General features: G+C 43.5%; 1 protein-coding gene across 1 annotated transcript; it reads right to left on the reverse strand.

Moving 5' to 3' along the window:
* Nucleotides 1-685: 685 nt before the first annotated feature.
* On the reverse strand, nucleotides 686-12,483 carry LOC108080177 (solute carrier family 7 member 14). Its single transcript, XM_017174824.3, has 13 exons — nucleotides 11,395-12,483; nucleotides 7,786-7,911; nucleotides 7,567-7,720; nucleotides 7,191-7,322; nucleotides 7,035-7,133; nucleotides 6,760-6,968; nucleotides 6,529-6,700; nucleotides 6,284-6,467; nucleotides 5,634-6,226; nucleotides 5,143-5,308; nucleotides 4,855-5,071; nucleotides 4,707-4,803; nucleotides 686-4,641 (listed from the first exon to the last, which is right to left on the reverse strand). Exons 1-13 carry the CDS (start codon nucleotides 11,428-11,430, stop codon nucleotides 4,388-4,390), a joined length of 2,439 nt encoding a protein of 812 aa, XP_017030313.1. The 5' UTR covers nucleotides 11,431-12,483; the 3' UTR covers nucleotides 686-4,387.
* Nucleotides 12,484-12,959: the final 476 nt, after the last annotated feature.

The following is a 12,959-nucleotide window of genomic DNA, read 5'->3' on the forward strand; positions in this document are numbered from 1 at the left end:
AAATAAAGTTTTACATGCTTGGGGTCGAATTCTCGTGTAGAATGTAAAATGTTCGAGAGCGAACCTGTTTGTCAACAAAGAGACCGTTGCAACCGAACCGAGAGAGATGTGTTCGACGAACGTGTTTGAATGTGCTATTTCTAGCTTTTTTCGAAGTTGGGTTTAGCTTTTTCAAGCCCTAAAGAGTTGGCAACACTGATAGCAGTGCTGTCAGTTTAGCTTGCTTCAGGCTAGATAATATATGAAAATGGAAAACTTATAAAGCTAGCATAAAAATAGCTGAATTAGAGCTGGAAAAAACATCGGCGATGTATCGATACATCCATGTTTTTCATTTTACAACACTTGCGATTACCTGGCCACATAAAAAACGTTATCGATATACATGTCTCCGTTTCCGCTAACATAGTTTGAAAATTCCTGCTCCACTATTGACCGTTAGGCCACGCGCACACTGGTAGCGGAAAGCGGAGCTGAGAGCTGAGCTGATAATTTCAGTGCAAATTTCTCAGCTCAGCTCCGCTTTCAGCCGGCAGTGTGCGCCCGGCCTTATTGTTTTGCCCATTAAAAGAACCAAGTTTGAATATCCTAACAATTTTTATTTTTTTAATATTCTCAAGAAATATCATTTAATAAGTTATTAACACATAAAACAAATCAAGAGTAGTATTTTGAATTAAAAAATGTTTGGTTTTTCTTATATTTTAACATCATTTTCATTTCACTTTTGTTAGTTGATGTTGGTTTTGTTGTTTGTTATCGATCCATTGAAATATATATATGTATCATCATATCGGGACTTTCCCGCATACGTTAAAAGTTGTATATTAACTTCATTCGCTCTCGACTCCGTCATCCTTCATCACTTTTTCTCGTCGATTTCTTCTCCCTTTTTTTTTTTTGAATTTTTCTTAGATTTTCGTTTAGATAAATTAGTACAGAATAATTTCAAAAATTTTGATGCTTCATTAGTAAAAGTTGTAAAGTTTGCTATTAGACCTTAATTATATACACGTTTAAAATAAATCATATTCCAGTAATTCAGTCTTATGAAATAAACAAAAACTTAGGTACGTTATATTCAGCTGGTAAATCAATCAAAGAAACAATCGTCTAATGCATTTTCCAATCAATCAAACAATCAAATGTGGATTATTTATAGTTGTTTGTCATAATTAGGCTTGGCTCTTTGGTAAATATCGGTTGGCGTTGCTTTCGGTTTTAGAATTGTCATCAAATACTTGTGTTTCGGCATGTGTGCTTGTCTATGCGTGTTTATGTGCGTCCTTCCTGTTCCGTCACTTCCGGTTTCGGTGTGCTGTTCCTTTTCTGATTCTTATTCTCAGCCTGCCAACAGTTGTCAGTTAAAGTTACAGTTACTGCCACAGTTACTATTAAAGTTACTCTTAAAGCAAATTTTACAGTTACTGTTAAAGTTACTGTCACTCTTGCAGTTACAATTACAGTGAGCATACACAGACAGTAGAGTAAGAGTAAGTGTTCCCTGTGTTTTTTTGTTCTTTGTTTCTTTTTCTCAAGTGTTTAGTTTTTTGTTGTTCTTATTTCTCCGTTCGAAGGATTAATAAAGTAAACCATAGGTTATAGTAAAATGCATACGTTTGTCAACGGAAGCTTTTTGTTTTTCCCTTCACATTTATCGATATATTGTTAAGTTTACTTGATTTGTTTCATTCTATTCGCTTCAAATTGGAACTGTAGAAAATCTATTAAATCTATCATATTCCCATAACAGTTATCTTAACTTGGTGGTACCGAAATAGCCGAAAGGTGGAAGAGCAAGCTGTTTTAGCCCGCAGTTGCTGGATTGCCTGTACTGAGCCGTATCTGTTGTTACATAAATATGTACCATATCGGGAGGGACCTCTTCCGAGCGCACACCCGGCAGACAGTTGCCGCTAACATACACCTTAGTCCGCGTAAATTCTTCAGTTCAACTAAAAGGTTTGACCCAACTGTGTAAAGGAAAAAAATATCGACTCTAGCTCGTTATGGGACTGTCTTGGTCGGTGGTAAATGGCGGTCGGCTATCGAAACTATCGGAGGAATGTGGGCTCGACAGGTTCCATTAGATAGAGGTCTCAACTTTAAGCTGTGTGGTAGGATATGTTATTCTTTAGTTGATGCTTCTGCTTCTGAGTATCGTTTCTTTATAGTTGATTCTTTGTCGTGTAGCGTTCATAAAAATATACATACGCACTGTTTCTCTGCCTGTATGCCTCTGGTGTATGTACAAATCGTGTTATCGAACCAATTCATCGCTTTAGGTTTTGACAATTCGATATTTCGTTTAACTAAAGTGTGGCTTGAATACATATATGCATGTAGTTCATAGTGCAGGACTATAGCTTAAGTAGTTGGTCCAGAGAAACCAGGAATTTGAAGTGAGTGCGTGATTAACTGCATACATAGTTCGATATCTGTATTCAGTTGTTCGATTGCTGCTACCTACTGGTTTAGGGAGTGCGTCGTGCATATTGATTTGGCACTCGAAATTGAATGGATTAACGGATTGAACTGGAGATTAAATATGGAATGGAGGGGAGTGTAATCGAACGAAATCAGTCGAAATTAAGCTATAAATCGAATGTCTTAGACGGTAGGTTCGTATATAAATAGTTGTTTTGCGCTGTTGCGGGGCTAGATCGAGTCGAGAACTAACCCTAGGTCATTGAGTTCTGGCTTGTGTTCGTGTTGTGTTTGTGTGGGGATTTTGTGTATGTACAGAGTCGTGGAATACAAATTCGAATAAATGATCAGAAGTATTATTATTCTTAAAAATTTGTTGATTTTGCTTTAACTTTGCCATATACTTGTGTGTAATTTAGTTAAAAATAGTTAGTTACGCATGGTTTGCTTGTACATAGTATATAAAGTGGAAAAAAGTATGCTCGTACGTAAATGTAAATGTTATTTTTTTTGTTTTAGTTTTTGTTTTTGCTTTCATCATCATCATCATCATTATTTGATTTTTGTTTAAGTTATCCTCGTGTTTATACATATTTGTAGTTTTATGCTTGCCATCGTTTATATTCTTGGTTTAAGTTTGAATAGCTTCGATAAGTAAATATTTGGTATTCCTTTGGTATTTGTTTATATGGTAATTCTCATAAATATATATGCATATTCATATAATTTTGGTTTTGCCTTGGTATTCGATAAGTAAAATGAATTATTGTATTACAACGAATGCGAAATGCCGCTTAAAAATGAGTTTTAGCTTAGCGCGAGCGAGCCTCTAGGATACAAAAAATTAAAACAAATAACATTTTGAGATAGATCGAGTGAGACGACGACGGGGGGCTTGGGACGGTTGACAGTACCACCCAGCGCCGTATAAAATGCATAGCGTAAATATATATGTAAACAACAATAGAATCATAAATACATAAGGTACGTGTTTCTTTTAGATCTCATAGTGTGGGTAGTCCGTAGGCCGTACTCCTGATCTTTCCCTGCGGCCCTGATCTCTCCAAAAACCCAGGGTATCAACTATACTGCCTGCGTGGCGGTGAGTGTGGGGCACTGCAGCTGCTGTTGTGTTGGTGCCTAGAATGTACAGTTGTGCACGAAGTTGCCAGTCCCCAAACGCACCGCCACGGATGGATATATGCACGAGGACGTCATATGCTCCTCTCCGTGCTGAACAAGTTCACAAAATATGCATACATATGTATTACTGGTATTACTTGGGGCGGGTATCCTGGGTCTTGTGCTAAATGCCGATTGACAAACGTCACCCAAAACGATGGTCAATCGGTCTTGAGCACAATCGTTTATTGGCTATCGGATATCTGTTGGTTTTGCTTTCTCGATTCTCTCGCTTATTGCTAATCGCAAGGTTTTCGGGTAAATGGAATTCGATAACTTTGCACTGTAACTCTTTGCTGAACTAATAACCCTTTTCGCTATATATGTATATATATATTTGTTTGTATAATCAATATATATTATGTATATATATATATATATTGTAAATGGTATATGATATGGTGTATAATGGTGAGCTCGCGACTCACGGAGCACAGTGCACGGTGAACAGTGAACGGTGAACAGTGACTCCGCCGTCGCCCCTCTTGGCTCTTAATCAAGCCTTGTAAATGGGGAATGCTGTAGCTTCTGCTTCTGCCTCTCGGTAGCGACACACCTGGCCATATATCGTTAAACTTAACATCTCTAATCGTATTTACAAGTGAGTGAGCAGCACCCGGCAGAGGAGATAGAGAGGTCCTTCTCCATCGACTGCCATCGAGATCGAGCTTGGTTTGGGCTAACGCTGCTTTTCTTACGGGAATGAGGATCGTGGTTGGGACTGGGAATTGTAACATACTGGGACTCCGTGTTGGTAGTTTCTGGTGGCAACAACAGCTTAGTCCTCCCACGTCGGGAACTGACCCTCGTCCACAAACATGCTGAACTGGCCGGTATATTGGCGCTCCATCGGCGGACCCTTTGTCTGGCCAACGCCAGTGGGCGGTGGCGGCGGCACGGGTCGTGTGGGGCCAGCACTGTTTCTGCCCGGCGCCTTTGTCGCCGCACTGCTTCCGCTTTCGGTGCCTCCCCTAGAGGTGCCCTGTGCCGACGATGAAGCCGTCGATGATTTTCCATAGTTATAGCGTTGCTCTGAGGGAAACGATAATTAAAAAAAGGAATTTTGTTGAATTCCTCCAAAGCACTGCTGCACTTACTCGAAGGCTGCTTCACTTCCTTGCTGGCCCAGACGGGCTCATGGGTCTGGTTATACGACTGTTGATCCCACACGGCCTTCTCCTCGACGTTTTTGCTCTGCGAAGGAGTGAGATTAGCTATTGGATTATAGGGAAATGGAATACTCACATAATCCTTGTCCACATGCAATTCCAGATCATCGCTGGCCTGCTCCAGGCTGCTGTGCGTGATGCCGTAGTAGAAATACATGACGAAACCCAGCGACATCCAGACGGTAAAGCGGACGAGCGTAAGGATGCTCAGCTTGAATATCAGATAGATGTTCACCGTAATGGCAATGGCCGGGATGAACGGTAGTCCGGGCGTAAGGAAAGCCAGCGCATATCTGTGTGGAGGAGAGGGAGAGGATTAGCCTTGGGACAGCCAAATAAAGGACATTTAGGTAGAGAGTATTACCTATTTTGCGGCTGCCTCGATATAATCAATAGTATCACAAATATGCCGATAAACAAAATGAAATAAATGAATGCGGCGAGGCCACCGGACCACCCAATGGCCGCGAACAGGTCCAGGAAGAATATGAGACCGAACATGATGCCCACTAGCTTGGTGACGTACATGCCTGCCGGCGGTCCATTGGTGGATGGATTGGTGTATCGGTGGTGTCGTATGTTACGGGTTAAAAAAGCAAAGGCAAAGAGTCAATTTCAATGGTAATTTGGTCAGCTGGTCGTCGGGAGGCTTAGGGGCTAACTGCAAAGGCAAAGTCCTTTTCCCTCTTTCGACTGGTTAAAGAAAGTCCATTGTTAATCAATTTAAAATCACTGTTTGCTTACAAAAACATTGAAAAATTCGATTATTTTCCAAATGTTCAAAAGCATGAAAAGGACTTTTTTCATCCAGCGAAAACCTAATCTTTTTAGAAGAGAGAACCCCATCGAACGTACCACTTTCGGTGGTGGCCTGACCGGGATTTATCCAGGGGAAAAAGCCGGGGCACAGGTACGCATAGTCATGAATCTTCCGGGTAACAAAGTTCAGGCCCATGGCATCGAAGGCTGTCGCCTGGCCGGTGGGTCCAGTCGGTGCTCCATGCACACTGCCATAGAACTTATTCTCGGATCGATCGGAGACCAGAAACTGATCATCGCGTCCACCTAGGAAGCCCTCTGGGCTGTCATCGATGAAGGAGTCGTCTGAGTCGGACATGCCACGTGTCACGCGCTTGATGGTCAGCTTCCCGGGCACCTCCAGCACCTCGGCGGGTGTGACATGGGCGCGGGAATCACTGGCTGTACCAGGCGCCACCGGAGTGCGCAGCTGGGCTGGCAGCAGCTCCACCAGCGAGGTGCTGTGCGGCTGATAGCGCAGAACCAACACACAGGTGGATACCAGCGTATAGGCCAGCAGAGTGCCAATGGACATCATCTCGACGAGGATCTCCAGGCGCACGGTAAGAGCGACCAGAGCGGCGGCCACTCCGCTGCCGATCGTTGCCAAGCCGGGCACATTGGTGCGCTGCCACAGCTGTGACAGTTGCCTGGAATGAAACGGAATTCAGCGAGATCCTTGGACAACCTTGGTAAGAAGAGCTCACCTGAAGATCAGACCGTCCTGGGCCATGGCGTAGATGACGCGCGGCATGGGGAACATTGAGCCGAACATAGCCACCGAGAGGCCGGCAGTGGCGCCAATGGCTACCACAGCACGGCACTTGGGAGCATTCACATACGACCACATCTGCACCAGTGCTGCTCCCGTATTGATGTGATCATAGGGAACTGAAAAACACATTTAATTTGAGAAGATAACTCCTTTTAAAGGTTAAGAGACAACACTCACCCACTAAAGTAAGGACTAGACTAACGCTGACGTAGGCAATTAGCACTACGACCAGAGAACCAACAATCGCCTTGGGAATGCTCTTTTGCGGATTGTGCGCCTCCTCACCGGTTGTCGCAATGATATCGAAACCGATAAATGCATAGAAACAGGTGGCGGCACCAGAAAATACCTGTTTTATTTTGAGCATTAAAATGATAAATAGTTTAAAATCTTAAATCTTCTACTTACGCCACTCCAGCCATAGGGCAGAAAACCCTGGTGCTCCGACCACGTCTTGGTGTCCACATAGAAGAGCCCAGCGGCCATCACGAACACCCACGTGGCCAGGTTGATGGCATTAAGGGAGTGATTGAAAATGACCGACTTGCTGGCGCCCATCGCCAAAACGCAAGTCATCAGCAGTGTAATACCAAAGGCAATAAAGTCCGGCGGTTTGCCTAGGGTGTATACAGAATATAGTACGATATAGTACATAAATTTTTTGGATCTAGAGTAGCGCTCACCGAATATCGTGCCAATGGACTCGCTTATCGTACGCGCTATGGTATTGCCAGTCAGGGAATCGAAACTAGAACTTAACGCACAGGCACAGGCACTTGTTCCTGGATTCATTGACAAACATCAGTTAAAGTTTAGCATGGAGAGCTATTTGTACTCACCTATTAGATATTCCAATATCATGTTCCAACCAATTATAAAAGCTACAAATTCTCCAACCGCCACATATGAATACATATAGGCCGAGCCGGATGTGTGCGGCACACGAACGCCAAACTCCGCATAGCAGGCGCCTACAGGAAGACACCAGAATTGATAAGGATAAGATGCAGGAAGAGGATCAACTCGGCTTGATATAGAATGAAAGGATAACAGGATAACTGGACTGTGTTCTGCTGCTTTCAATACCAATTTCTATTTTTTATTTTACATTCCTTTCCATATTGTACAAATCCCCAATTAATCCCAGCATCCTCTTGGTTCCAAATCAGTCCAATTAGCCTGTCGAGAGCCACGTCCTCCCATCTTCTCTCTTACCTGAGAATATACTCGCTATGGCGGCTATAATAAAACTAATAATCACACCGGGTCCGGCTATCTTCTGGGCCACCATGCCGGCCACCAGGTACATGCCCGTGCCGCAGCAGGAGCCAATGCCCAGCGAGGTCAGGTCCAGCGTGTTCAGACATTTCTGTGGATTATAAAAATATACATGAAGAAAATCCAAAATCCAGAGTTAAAAAATCCAAGACTCACCGTTAGCTTGGGCTTCTGTGGCTGTGCGTTGCCGTCCTGCAGCTGCTTCACGTCCTTGGTGCGGATGAGCTTCGGCAGAAGCGTCGTCGAGCTGACTCCCGGCGGCAGGGGCACCCTGAACTTGACCTGCAATCGGAGCGAGCAAGCAATTAATTCAACGAGGACGCACGTTCGACCAGCTGCCACTGAAAGATGAGTGTCCTGGCACACTTCCTTGCCACCCAAATCACCCAAATAGAGGCGAGTGCTCTCCAGTGATAACTGATGGCAAAGGACAGCACAGAGCAAGGACTTTGCCAATCGATATTTTGCAACAAGTCCTGCCTGCCCTTGCAGGCTGTTGAGTTCTACTTTCCCTTAGTGGATTATTGTTAAATTGTAAATGTCGAGATAGAGGGCAAGGAGCCTTTACTTAGTATGGCAGATATTCAAAGATTTAGTCTTAGGCTTTAAATATTACTATCCTGTAAAATGGGTAAAATGAGAGTAAACGCTTTTCTACATCAAATTGAATCTTAATTCCAAGGGAAAATAAAAAATTGATAACCAAATTACTTTTGTTCGAAAATGGTTAATGTCAATAATTCAATTTTAATTGAAAGACCTTCCATCACGCTTTGTTATTTTCAAAGGACACACATGCTTCGGGAATTAATGAGAATTCCTCCTTTAAATACTTGTTTCCAAGAATCTCCAATTGCCATCGTCTGGCACAAGGAACGTGCTTTGAATTATTTTAAGTTGAAACTCAACTTGGTGCTAAATGGAGTGTGTTTCCTTTTGGTTGCCAAATCTATTAGGTTCTCTTTTCTAAATCTTACAAGAAACATGTCTTAAAAATATTAAAAATTTCGAAACAAGGAGCCCTAAAAAAAACCAAAGTATGTCTTATAATAACAGTTTTAAGCACTGTTACTCAATTCTAATTAATTTCAAATTCACAGCCCTATTTTATTAAAATTTATATTCAAATATCCTTTATAAATATTTATATTTAAATAATTATTTAAATATCTTTCTTAAGTAAAAATCACCATTGCTTAGGAAGCGATTATATCTCCGATTGGAACTCCAGAAGATTCTTTTTACTACTGACTCCTGTTTTTCTTTTTTCTGCCCAAGGGACCTCATCGCTTGCACTTCCGGCAGAGCCTGACCCGCTTTGATGTCAGCCGCAGTGGCCAACTTCATTTGGTTCCCAGCTTCCCAGCAAAATGCCATGTCAGCGGGCAGACAGTCAACCGCAGATGTCCCTCCTCCATTTCCATGTCTCTATAGTGGGCAACTTGGTTTAGTTCCGGGACAGGCAACGGGCAGGCCTTGACGCAATCAAAGCAACTGGAGCCCTCCACCGGATCCTCTGCGGCACATCCTATTTGCCATTTACTAGGAATCATAGCCATTAACCTTCGACCCGCTTCTCTTGGAGCCCCCGTCCTCGAACCCTTTGTATTCCAACAAGTTGCATGCTGCGGCGACATTTGTCGTCCCCATTTATTTTTTCCCCTTTCAAGGCTCTCCCGGAGCTGGGGCATGATAAGTTAGCAGCAGGTCCTTGCGATATTAAATAAGTACTCATACAAACTGCATTAGAACCTATATTTTATATATTCTGCTACTCCTCTATTTGCTAAAGATAATTGAAGAGGTAGAAGGAGGTAATTATTTTATTAGCATAATAGGTATTTACACCAAAAATTAAATGTCAATGGAAGACACTTTAGCATAAGTTGAACAAGTTCCGAAAACTAGAATATGTCAAGTAGCTATTTTGTTTTCAGCCAAGTATCATGTTTTAGCGAACTTTAAATGTCATCAACAGGCTGTGGCTTTAAAAGCCATTGAAATTTTATCCGGACTAAAAAATTTGTGCAGTTATGGTATTGCTTAATTTTTAACTTTTTTAAATGGATTTAAATGCATTTGTTAACTAATTAAATATAATATTCTTAGGTAAATTTGCATATAAACCAATATAAGCATTCCTCCAAACCTTAAAAACACTCTGCTTGGGTATCTTTAGCTTCGACCCCCAGCAGGTCCTGTTCCCGATGGCCCTTATATACATACGTATATATATTTTTTTAGCGAGTTGGCGTTATTAATGGCTTGCCAGAGTCAAGGGATGAGCCGCAGTGAGCTGCAGTGGCAGCCACACAAAAGGTCACCCCACGCCCTGGAAGGATCTGGACGCGCTAGCAAAGGATAAACGCGCGGTTCTCCGGCATGGCTTGTGGCCAGGCCACGACAAAGGAGGCATCCACAAGTGGAAGGCAACTCCTTAATGGAGAGAAAGTGAGGCATCTGCACAAATAAAAATATTGCCTGATCTGTTAGCGAAAACAAAAATATGAGAAAGCAAAGTGTTTTAAAATCAATTTAAAAAGGCGGTCCGAAAGTATGCAATTAAATATTTCAAGTCCTTAATGTGTTAATTTTTTTTAAGGATTAATTTTTTTCAAGGTAAAAAAATGGATGTGTAAGTAAGGATAATAAAAACAAAACTAAAAGGGAATTATTTAAAAATCGTTACTTGTTAATAATGAATTGATTGTTTAATCTATTTACTATTTTTATATGTTGGTAATAAAGGATATATTGACTGCCGCTCTGTTTTTTCTCCTTGTGTGGCATACTTTGGTGTGGCATACTTTGGTGTAGCATACTTTTCGGCTGGCTAAGCTGGTCTTGCTGTCATACGCTGCGTATGAGTGATATTGTCATAACAAAGCTCTGTTACGTTACGTTACGCCTCGCCCCGTCTCTCTTGCACCTAATCCGGCCCCAAAACAGATGCTTTATTTATAGAGCCATCCCCTCCCCCTCCTCGTATCTCACGCCCCCGGCGGGATAAACTGGACAGCGGTATTGGGGGATGAGAAAGATGTAGCGGGTGTAGAGGGTGAAGCGGGTGTAGGAACTGGGGATTTGGTCTAGGGACGAGCGGCGGCTCCAATTACAGCTGCGGCTGTAAAGGGCCAGCGCAACAGAAGTGGCAATAAAGATAACGGAAAGCCAAAAAATGTGTGTGCGCTTGTCTGCGTGCTTGTGGGTTTGTGCCATCCCTTTCGCGCACTCTCCCAATCTTTACTTGTGTGTGGCTGCCTCACTCTTGTTGTTGTTTTTACGCTTCGGCATTGGAGCTCACTCTGAGTTACTGTAACCGCTGTGGCTGTTGTTGTGTCGTACTTGCCACGTCTATGCTCTTTCGCCTCTGTGTGTGTGTGTGTGTGTGAGTGTGGGTGCGCAATTGTGTGGGTGAGCAGCTCCTCTGCCAAATGGATTTGCATAAGTTCACACACACAATACGCCTGACTGTGTGTGTATGTGTGTGTCTGCGTCGGCGTTCGGTATCATAATGACCTTTTTACGGCATACCATTACAACAAAGCTTCATTCACACACACACGCACAGTCACAAATACACATAAACGCACGCACACGCACTCGATTTTGTGTGCGTGTGTGTGAGGTCTCCAATTTTAGCAGTGACCAAAACTCTGTGTCAGCTTCAGTGAAGAAATAATAATAAAAATACACCTTTCGGACTGATTCCGCTGTTGATTCGCTTCCTAAAGTCTTCTTTATTTTTAATTCTTGCTCACTCACCTTCTCCAGGACCAACAACAAATCCGATGGCTTCATTTCGTTTATCTGCTTCCTCTTCCGCTCGTTTTGACTTCCTCTTTCCCTCCTCTCTCTCTCTTTCTCGGCGTTTGGTCCTGACTCTGTCTCTGTCCCACCGACTTTGCCTTCAACAGTTATTAAAGCGAAGGATGATGCAAAAAAGCAGGCGATGTTGTTGTTGTAACTGCTGTTGCACTTGACTGCGCTGACTTCGCGATTTGGGTACCGTTAGCTGCTGCTCCGCTTCTTACGCTGCTTAAGCTTGAGCTATCTCGCTCTCTTTATCTGTGCGAAAAGCGCGTTGTTGTTGCTGCTGCTGATGGTACCGTTACCGTTGCTGCTGTTACTGTTGCTTTTGCTGTTTCTTTTTTATGCCTCACATTGATTTTTGTGTGCAACGTCATTCTATATTCAACAGATTACGGCTGTTGAAGGATCCGCACCCGTTGCTGTTCGTATTCAATTTTCACTTTCGGTTTCGCTTTTCTACCAGCACTGTCACTGTCACTGTCACTTTCTCTACCTCTACCGCTCCCTCTCTTTCCCCTCCGCTCGCTGTTGTTGCGCGCCTTCGCCTTCACGTGGCCCCAACACACACGCACACTTGCGCACACAGATACGAATGGAAATGCAGAACGTTCGCTTGGTTTTAATATGTATTTTCCTCCTTTACAGTTGCACACACACAAACAAAAAGTCAAATTGCACCGTTATCTCTGCGATTCACAGTTAATTTTGAGTGGTCTCCACTATTTTTCGGTTGCCTTTTATGGCACGTTTCTTGCAGGCGGTCGCGCTTCTCGCCTCTGTATTCGGTGAATGAATGCTTGCGATTTTTCCGTGTGTATCACTTTTCGGTGGAGCGAAGCGATGTGAAGCGAAAAAGTGTGCTGCTCCTGCTGCTGGTGCTGCTGCCTCTGCTACTGCTGCTTCTTCTTGCTGCTTCGCTTTTGGCCTTTCTTTGTGCCATTCCTTTCTGCAGGAGAGCTTTTCGCCTTACAGCATTTTACATGCGTGCTATCGAGCGAAGCGGCGAAGTTGCCAGGCCGCGTCGCGGCCATCTGGCAACGCCGCGGCTCGCGGACAGGAAGTTTCCTGTATCTATAACAGAGTTTCGCCTGACTTTGCCCCAAAGCTACAAGTTTCCCAACTTTCGATTTCGCTCTGCTCGCTCTCGCTCTGTCACACGCACACCGGCGCATACCAATCGCTTGCTCTCTCCCTCTCGTCCTCGTCTGCGTCCTTTCCTCTGCCCTCTCTCTCTCCGCACGAAAGTAGGCAACGGAAAGTGCAAGCGGCGAGAGCGCAAACGCACCCCAACCCACCACACTCTCCCCTCTCTCCGCTATCCAACGTGCGCGTAGGCGATTGTACTTTCGTTTTTTTTCGGCTTCTTTTGTGTTTGTATGTGTGTGTGTGTGTGTGCTAGTGTCTCTCAAGGATATGTAAATACACACGCTCCCCAGAGGCGCCGCTGTTATCCGAATTGTGTAACGGGACAAGCAGCTTATGTGTGCGCACCTGTTAGCTGTTACCTGTCTGCCCCC

This window comes from Drosophila kikkawai, chromosome X (genome assembly GCF_030179895.1).
Source record: "Drosophila kikkawai strain 14028-0561.14 chromosome X, DkikHiC1v2, whole genome shotgun sequence".
In the NCBI taxonomy this organism is placed as follows: domain Eukaryota; kingdom Metazoa; phylum Arthropoda; class Insecta; order Diptera; family Drosophilidae; genus Drosophila; species Drosophila kikkawai.

Bases quoted from the DNA above. Each gene is read 5' to 3' on its own strand.
- LOC108080177 (XM_017174824.3), bottom strand. From the start codon at position 11,430: ATGAAGCCATCGGATTTGTTGTTGGTCCTGGAGAAG. The intron at 5,309-5,633 runs GTACGTTCGATG...GACCGCCGGCAG, and splicing joins TCAGGCCACCACCGAAAGTG to GCATGTACGTCACCAAGCTA. The intron at 4,642-4,706 runs GTAAGTGCAGCA...CGTTTCCCTCAG, and splicing joins GGAAGTGAAGCAGCCTTCGA to AGCAACGCTATAACTATGGA.